Source organism: Hypanus sabinus, chromosome 8 (assembly GCF_030144855.1).
Source record: "Hypanus sabinus isolate sHypSab1 chromosome 8, sHypSab1.hap1, whole genome shotgun sequence".
Lineage (NCBI taxonomy): Eukaryota > Metazoa > Chordata > Chondrichthyes > Myliobatiformes > Dasyatidae > Hypanus > Hypanus sabinus.
The window spans coordinates 169,499,169-169,508,822 of NC_082713.1; the positions used below are offsets into that span (position 1 = coordinate 169,499,169).

Consider the following 9,654-nt stretch of genomic DNA (forward strand, 5'->3'; position numbering starts at 1 on the left):
AAGAAGGTAGATTATGCAAGTAACGAGTAAATAAATAAATAAATCAATAGATTGATACTGAGAAGATGAGTTGTAGAGTCCTTGAAAGTGAGTCTGTAGGTTGTGGAATCAGTTCAGTGTTGAGGTGAGTGATGTTATCCACGCTGGTTCAGGAGTCTGATGGTTGAAGGGTAATAATTGTTCCTGAACCTGGTGGTGTGGGACCTGAGGCACCTGTACCTCCTGCTGACAGTAGTAGTGAGAAGAGGACATGGCCTGGATGGATCAGAATTGGCACAGACCCCCTGGGTTAAAAGGCCTTCTCCTCTTCTGTGAACTCCAGGATTTGATATTCCATATTGTCCCCTTCACAATGGTAAAGATGCCTATCAGGACAGCTTCTGCTTTCTCACAGTGTATGGAATCATAGTCTGTTCGGCCCTTCCCTATTGGTTTATAACCTCTCGGGTCCAGCAAACCTTTATGCTCTCTCTGGTACTTCCCTGCCCTGGAGCCCAGAGTCCAATGTACTGTACACCTTTTCATCCTGCCCACTCTACCCCCTGCAGACAAACCCACAGGCTACAGATCGAGCATGCGAAGGTCACACCGAGGGATTGTGGATGAGTGCTGCTTCCAAAGCTGTGATCTCAAGTTGTTGGAGATGTACTGTGCAAAGCCCCAGCGTTTGGACAGTTCTGCTCGCATCCAGCGTCACACCGAGAAAGGACAAGTGGTAAGTGTTGCAGTAGAATTAAACATTTCTACTAGGTCGGGTTAGTAATGGTACTGACTGTGCAATTTACAGTGCGGGAAAGACGAGTCGGCCACTGAGACGAAATTGTACACACTCAAAGAGAACAACCTTCCGCGCATAGGAAGCCCAAATGACAGGCCGCACGATCAGTCGGCTTTGTGCACACTTACCACGTTTTCGCAATTTTGTATACCTCTATCAAATCTCCTCTCTGTCTTCTACATTATAAAGAATAAAGTCCTAACCTATTCAATCTTTCCTTATAACTCAGGTCCTCCAGACCCAGCAACATTCTTGTAAATTTTCTCTGTCCTCTTTGAACCTTATTTACATCTTCCCTGTAGGCAGGTGACCAAAACTGCACACAATACTCCAAATTAGGCCTCGCCAATGTTTTAATCAACTTCAACATAACATCCCATCTCCTGTACTCAATGCTGGAGAGAAAAAAATTGAATGGCAGAGCAGACTTGATGGGCCAAAAGACCCAATTCTGCTTTTATATCTTATAAACCTTTTCTATCCATGTATCTGTCCAAATGCCTTTTAAATGTTATTAATGCACCTGCCTCAACCATTTCCTCGTGTAGCTTGTTCCATATCCACCTTTTGGGTGAAAACCTTGCCCCTCAGGTTCCTACTAAATCTCTCCCCTCTCACTCTGAGCCTATCTCCATTTCCCAACCCCATGGGAAAGACAGCATGCATACGCTCTCTTTATGTACCTCAGTTGTAGTTGAGGGCACATGTAGTGTGCTGGTTAGCACAACACTTTAAAGTACAGGCGATCAAGGTTCAATTCCTGCCGCTGCCTGTAAGGAGTTTGTATGTTCTACCCATGACGAATTGGTTTTCCTCCGGGTGATCCGGTTTCCTGCCACAGTCCAAAGGATGTATCAGTTTGTAGGTTAATTGTCCATTGTAAATTGTCCCATGATTAGGCCAGGGTTAAATCTGGTGATTGCTGGACAGTGCAGTCCAAGGAGCAGGAAGGGCCTATTCCTCGATGTATCTCGATAAATAAATAAAAATGGGATTACCTCTCATTCTGTTACACTACAATAAAAAGCTAATCTTCCTCTCTGTATAAAGCCTCTGTCCATGAATAAGGTCCTGTCCTCTAAGGAGGGAAATAGATAGGCAACACATCAGGCTGAGACTCTTAATCAGGGCTGGAAAGGAAGGGAGAGGAACCCTATGTTCTTCTTCTGAATCCTGCCCCCTTTTCTCCAGTCCCGAACAAGTATCTTGGATGAAATGTTGACTATTACCCTCCATAGATGCTACCTGACTTGCTGAGTTCGTCCAGCATTTTGTGTGTGTTGCTCAAGATTTCCAGTATCTGCAAAATCTCTTGTGCTTAATGCCCTACCCGCTCGACCATAACCCAATCCCCCAAATACTGGTAAATTTCTCATAAATATTTTCTGTGCTCTTTCCAACTTAATGGCATCTCTTCTATGTTAAGAAGTTTCAATATTCAGGTAGATTGGGAAAATTAGGTGGGTGCTGGATGCCAAGAGAGGAAGTTTTGAGAATGCGAATGAGATGGCTTTTTGGAGCAGCTGGCAGCTGAGCCTACAAGGGGAACAGCAATTCTGTTGCTGTTGTGTAATGAACCAGATTTGATTAGGGAGCTTAAGGTAAAGGAACTCAAAGGAGGTAGTGGTCATAATATGATTGAATTCACCCTGCAGTTTAAGAAGGAGAAGCTAAAATCGGAAGTATCAGTATTACAATGGGGTAAAGGGAATTATAGAGGTACAAGAGAGGAGCTGGCCAAATTTGAATAGAAGGGGACACTAGCAGGGGAAATGGCAAAACAGCTGAAGTTTTTGGGAGCAATTTGGAAGGTGTAGGAAATATACATCCCAAAGACAAAGAAGTCCTCTAAAGGGAGGATAAGAGAACCATGGCTGACAAAGAAAATCAAATACAGCATAAAAGCAAAAGAGAGGGAATATAATGGAGCAAAAATTAGTGGAAAGCTAGGAGATTGGGAAACTTTTCAAAACCAACAGAAGGCAACTAAAAAAGCCATAAAGAGAGAAAGGATTAAAAATGAAGGTAAGCTAGCCAAAAATATAAAAGGATACCAAGAGCATTTTCAGATATGTAAAGTATAAAAGAGAGATGAGAGTGGATATTGGACCACTTTAAACTTATGCTGGAGATGTAGTAATGGAGGACCAAGAAGCAGAAGATTATCTTAAATAAGTATTTTGCATTAATATTCACTGTGGGAGACACTAGCAGTATGCCAGAAATATGAGAGTGTAAGGGACCAGAAGTGAATGTAGTTGCTATTACTAAGGAGAAGGTGCATGGGAAGTTGAAAGATCTGAAGGTAGATAAGTCACCTGCACCAGATGGACTACACCTCAGGGTTCTGAAAGAGGTAGCTGAAGGGATTGTGGAGACATGAGTAATGATCCTTCAAGAGCCTCTAGGTTCTGGAATCGTTCTGGAGGACTGGAAAATTGCAAATGTCACCCCACTCTTTAAGAAGGGAGGGAAGCAGAAGAAAGGAAATTATAGGCTAGTTATCCTGACTTCAGTGGTTGGAAAGATATTGGAGTTTATTCTTAAGGATGAGGTTTCAGGGCAAAACAAAATGGGCCAAAGTCAGCATGGTTTCCCTTTAAGAGGAAAACTTGCCTGACAAATCTGTTGGAATTCTTTCAGGAAAATACAGGCAGGATAGAGAATTGGTAGATGTTGTGTACTTGGATTTTCAGAAGGCCCTAGACAAGGTGCTGCACATGAGACTGTTTAACAAGATAAGAGCCATGGTACTACAGGAAAAATATAAGCATGGTTAGAAGATTGGCTGATTAGCTGCAAGCAAAGAGTGGAAATAAAGGGGACCTTTTCTGGTTGACTACTGGTGACTAGTGGTGTTCCACAAGGGTCTGTTTTGGGACCGCTCCTTCTCATGTTCTATGTCAATGATTTGGATGATGGAATTGATGACTCTGTGGCAAGTTTATGGACAATACAAAGGTAGGTGGAAGGGCAGGTGGTGTTGAGAAAGCTGGGAGTCTGCAGAAGGACTTAGATTAGAAGAATTGGCAAGGAAGTGGCAGATAGAATATGGTGTAGGGAAGTGTATGGTCCTGCAGTTTAGCAGAAGGAATAAAGATGTGGACTATTTTCTAAATGTGGAGAAAATTCAAAATTCAGAGGTGCAATGGGACTTGTGAGTCCTTGTGCAGGATTCCCTGAAGGTTAACTCAAAGGTTGAGTCAGTGCAGTGCATGTTTTGCATTCATTTCTAAAGGTCTAGAATATAAAAGCAAGGATGTAATGCTGAAGCTTTATAAGACATTGGTCAGACTGCACTTGGAGTGTTGTGAGCAGTTTTGGGCCTCTTATCTAACAAAAAGAAGTACCAACATTGAAAAGGGTCAAGATGAGGTTCATGAGAATGATCCCCAGAATGAAAGGGTTAACATATGAGAAGTGTTTGATGGCTCTGGGCCTGTAATTGCTGGAGTTCAGAAGAATGAGGGGGGATCTCATTGAAACCTATCAAATATTGAAAGTCCTAGATGGAGTAGATGTGGAGAGGATGTTACTTAGAGTGGGGTGTCTAGGACCAGAGGACACAACCTCAAAATAAAGGGACGTCCATTTAGAATAGAAATGAGGAGGAATTTCTCTAACCAGAGGATGGTGAATCTGGGGAATTCATTACCACAGATGGCTGTGGAGACCAAGTCATTGGATATATTTAAGACAGAGATTGATAGGTTCTTGATTAATCAGGGTGTCAAAGGTTACAGGAGAAGGCAGAAGAATTTGAGGATATAATGAGTGCAGTGGATGGAGGGGAACAGGTGGATGTTGTATACTTGGATTTCCAGAAGGCATTCAATAAGGTGCTGCACAAGAGACTTATAAATAAGATATGGATGCATGGAGTCAGAGGAAGCATATTGTCATAGATAGTTGATAGGCTAACCAGTAGAAGGCAGAGAGTTGGTATAAATGGGTGTTTCTCCAGTTGGCAGTCAGTGGTGAGTGGGATGAGTTGGGCCTGCAACTGTTTACCATTTACACTGATGAATTGGAAGAAGGGACTGAGTGTAGTGTAGCAAAATTTGCTGATGACACTAAACTGAGTGGAAAAGCGAATTGTACAGAGGATGTGGAGAGTCTGCAGAGGGATATAGATAGGTTAAGTGAATGGGCCAAGGTCTGGCAGATGGAATACAACATTCATAAATGTGAGATCATCCACTTTGGAAGGAATAATAGAAGAGCAGATTATTATTTAAATAGTGAAAGATTGCAGCATGTTGTTGTGCAGAGGGACTTGGGAGTACTTGTTCATGAATTGCAAAAAGTTGGCTTGCAGGAACAACAGGTTATTAAGAAGGCAAACGGAATGTTGGCCTTCATTGCTAGAGGGATTGAATTCAAAAGCAGGGAGGTCAATCTGCAATTATACAGGGCGTTGGTGAGGCCGCACCTGGAGTACTGTGTGCAGTTCTGGTCTCCATACTTGAGGAAGGATATACTGGTTTTGGAGGCAGTTCAGAGGAGGTTAACCAGGTTGATTCCAGGGAATGAAGGGGTTAACCTATGAGGAAAGATTGAGTCACCTGGGACTATACTCTCTGGAATTCAGAAGAATCAGAGGGGATCTTGTAAAAACACAAAATTTTGAAAGCAATAGATAAGATAGAAGTAGGAAAGTTGTTTCCATTGGTAGGTGAGACTAGAACTAGGGGACATTGCCTCAAGATTCAGGGGAGAAGATTTAGGATGGAGATAAGGAGAAACTGCTTTTCCAAGAGAGTGGTGAATCTGTGGAATTCTCTGCCCAGGGAAGCAGTTGAGGCTTCTTCACTAAATATATTTAAGAAATAGATAGGTTCTAACATAGTAAGGGACTTAAGAGTTATAGGGAAAAGGCAGGTAGATGGAGCTGATTTTACAGACAGATCAGCCATGATCTTATTGAATGGTGGTGCAGGCTCGATGGGCTGAATGGCCTACTCCTGCTCCTATTTCTTATGTTCTTATGTTCTAATTTGTTCGAGAGGGATAAAAAAGCCATGATGGAATGGTGGAGCAGACTTGATGGGCCGTATTGTGTAATTCTGCTCCTATGTCTTATGATAACCAAAGCTCAACCCAAACTCATAATCTCCATCTTTTTGACTTAGTCTAAGATCAATCTAACCCATCCCCCTCCCCGCTACATTACCCTCCATTTTTCTTTCATCTAATCACCTCTTAAATGTCCCTAGTGTATCTGCCTCTACCACCTTCCTCGACAGCACATTCCACGAACCCACCACTCTTTGTGTTTCTAAAAAAAAACCTACCTCTGAGATCCTGCTTATACTTTCTTCAATCACCTTAAAGCAGGGGTTCCCAGTCTTTTTTATGCTACAGACCCCTACCATAACTGAGGGGTCCATGAACCCCAAAATGGGAACCCCCACCTTAAAGTTACGTCACTTCTTCCCAGGGCAAAAGTCTCTGGCTGTCTACTTGGTCCGTGCTTCTTACTGTACACCCCTATCAACCTACCTTTCACTCCCAAGAGAAAGGTTCTAACTTGCTCAACCTATCCACATAAGGCATCCTCTCTCCTTCAGACAGCATCCTGGAAAAATGAGATCCTCTTACTTTTCTAAAACTTTGGAAACAAGACTTGCATTGTTCGATCTCTTCTCTCCACTTTGTCTAGTGGATTGGATTCCTTTGAAAGCAAGTCTATCACTGTTTACATTAGGAGACCAAAACTCTGCATAGCTTTCCAGATCCAGGTCCAGGAGCTAAACTGGGGAAGGGCCAAATATGTGCAGGACTCTTGAGGCAACCAACTCAAGTTCACTTGGTTACTGTATGAGGATCGTTTGATGGCTCTGGGCCTGTACTCACTGGAGCTTAAAAGAATCAGGGCAGAATTAGGGAGATCTCATTGAAGCCTACCAAATATTGAAAAGCTTAGATAGAGTGGATATGGAGAGGATGTTTCCTACAGTGGGTGAGTCTAGGACCAGAGGACACAGCATCAGAATAGAAGGAAGTCCTTGTTGAACAGAAGTTGAGAAGAATTTCTTTAGCCAGATGATTGTTAATCTGTAGAATTCATTGCCACAGATGCCCGAGGTATCATTGGGTATATTTAAACAGAGGTTGCTGGGTTCTGAATTAGACAGGGTGTCAAAGGTTATAAGGAAAAAGAAAGGAGAATGGGTTTGAGAGGGATAAGAAATCAGCCATGATGGATTGGCGGAGCAAACAAATTGTGTTCCTATGCCTGTGGTTGTATGGTCTTATGACCCTAATATCTTTCTTCTTCCTCTGGTGTTATAGGAGACCCTCTGGAAGAATCCCAGCCGAGCTAATGCCAGTATTGTCAACAGGAATTATCGGATTTGACATTGGAAGACGTGTGCTGGGTGGACTACGTTTGGTGGTCTTTGTGTAAACTTTGCTAATGATGGAGGCACTCTCTGGTCACAAGTTATTGAAGGATTCTGATCAATACACAAACTCTCTCTGTAGAATGTGTGTCATACTCCATGTAATCGCCGTTCATGGAAGGCGGCCACTTCCGTCGTTGTGGGGTGAAGTGTACGAATGGACAAGTAATGAGTTTTGTTTCTACAAGTGCGCCTTTCCAAGCACATTCATTGTCCACAGAGCCACCACCTCCACATACCTAAGGCAACAAAGATGTAGAACTCATTTGAATTTGTGCCTTATTATTGTTCTCTTGAATATTATCTGTGAATTGGACTAGATTGAGCCATGGACAATGCTTGGTATTACAAGTCAGCTTCTATGTAACAAACAATCTGTTGAGAGAGACTTATGGATCAAGCAGAATCTGTGGAAGGAAAAAGATTGTCAAAACCTTGCGTCAGGATTGGGAATGGAGTGGGAAGATAGCCAATACTGAGCTAAGAGGGGCAGAAGTTGGACGTTATAATGCCTTTCCTATCACGGAAGCTGCTCAACCTGCTGAGTTCCTCCAGCAGATTGTTTGTTGCTCCAGATGTCAACATCTGGATTCTCTGTTGTCACAAGTTTTATCCAAGTTTGAAAAGCATTCAAGTTGGGAATGCTCTTAAGAGATTAATACTTTTGATCTCTGCACTGGAAGGGCAGAGTGATGGATGAAGTGAGATGAAATGAATGGGACCATGGAATAAGGATCAAGTTTGGGGTGCTGCTAACAAGCAGATGTGACACATATGTGTGACAATATGGTAACTGGGCTGCTCACCAGAAAAATGCCGGTCAGGTTTCAAGTACTTTCAATATTTGTACTCTTAAGTGGACTGTTGACACAGGTTGATGAGTATTGCTGATAACCTGAAAAAAATGTGAGATTAACTGATCTTTGCTCCTTCATTGGTAAAATTCCCTAACTTGAAATTTGTATCCAAAGGGCAACTTTCTAAATGTGTTCTGCAGCCTCAATCTCTGACATTGATTCACTCTCCTGGTGAGACTCCAGGTAGAGAATAGACCATAGCTCCCAAAACATGAAGATGACAATTCAAATTAATCCATCTTTCTCTTTTCCATGGTGTGAACATTGGATAGCTCGAAGCGAGCTCATTAAACTTCAATACGACATGACTCAACTTTGCATTCATTGTCCTGTCCAACCAAATGGACCATCAGGATTTTGAGCTGCACTAGGTTTTTGATTCCCGATAAGGGAGTACATTGGGGCCCAGGGCTGGTGAGATTGGACTTTCACAAAAAGGAGATGGTGAATCTGCATTCCCATGTTTTACACTACTCTCAATTTTATTCTATTTCTCTGTAAACTAGTGCTCAATGCAAGCTGAATTCCAATATCTTGTCAGCTTTATAATCTTGTGCTAGCCTCTGAACTCATCCCACTGCAGGCTTAGTGGGGCTGACACAATGTGGAATCTGTGGAAGATACCAATTTTATACATGAGGTGGTTACCACCTACCAGGGAACAAATTTTAGCATCAGAATCATGTTTATTACCAGTTTTGTACGATAAATGTGTTACTTCATGGTAGCAGTGCAATACATCAAATTACTATAAGAAATATACTGTATATCTATAAAAGAAGTCGTGGAGAAACAGAGCTGAAGGTGACATAATACACCTGGCTTCATGGTCTGAAATCAGATGGTGGAGGGGAAGAAGCTGTTTCTAAAATTTTGAGTGTGTCTTTAAACTCCTGCCTGTCAGTAGCAATGAGCCGAGGGCATGTCCTGGGTGATGGAGGTCCTTATTGGTGGATGCCACCTTTTTGAGGCATCGCCTTTTGAAGATGTCCTCAATGGTCTGGAGGCTATTGCCTATGATGGAGCAGACTGAATCTACAATCCTCCACATCTTTTTTCCGATCCTTTGCATCGGATCCTCCGTAACGGATGGTGATGCAACCGGTCAGATTGCTCTCCGGTATGTCTGTAGAAATTTACTAGAGTCTTTCATGACCTACCAAATCCCCTCAATATTCTCAAACATTTGCACTATATTCACTCTCTGCTCTTCCTACAGTGCTGGAGAACCTTTTAAAGAGATGTTCTTTACATTATGTAGCAGATGTCAAAGTCCAAACTGGTGTGCAAACAGGGTGACGACAGTAACCTGTAACCCTGCTGTAAATAGTTTGTGATGGGGCTGATATAAGAACCTGCTTGTTTTAGAGGTCGACATTTTGTGTATGGGAGGGAACATAGTTTATTTGCAATGTGATGTTCAATCTGTTCAATACAAAGGTGCTATTATGTTGTTTGTTTGTGAATTTGACCTTAAGAGCAATATGTTTCATGTAACAGAATGCTGAAACTTCATTTCAGATGTTGACAAATAGTAGATGTGACCAACTTTGGTTAGAATTCGTCCTGCACTGTGTTACACAGTGAGTTCCTATATCGTCACCAACCTCTCGGC

The 9,654-nt window shown here is 42.3% G+C and overlaps 2 protein-coding genes across 3 annotated transcripts in view; one reads left to right on the forward strand and one right to left on the reverse strand.

The window, feature by feature from the left end:
- Window positions 1–9,601, forward strand: part of igf1 (insulin-like growth factor 1) — a 29,091-nt gene extending 19,490 nt beyond the window's left edge. Inside the window, exons 3-4 of the mRNA XM_059978524.1 lie at window positions 549–715; window positions 7,073–9,601. Of these exons, the coding sequence (XP_059834507.1) occupies window positions 549–715; window positions 7,073–7,138 (233 nt within the window). The 3' untranslated portion in view covers window positions 7,139–9,601. The remainder of the gene's footprint in view (window positions 1–548; window positions 716–7,072) is intronic.
- Window positions 1–9,654, reverse strand: part of dram1 (DNA-damage regulated autophagy modulator 1) — a 533,733-nt gene that overhangs the window by 302,356 nt on the left and 221,723 nt on the right. The gene's annotated exons all lie outside the window — the stretch shown is intronic.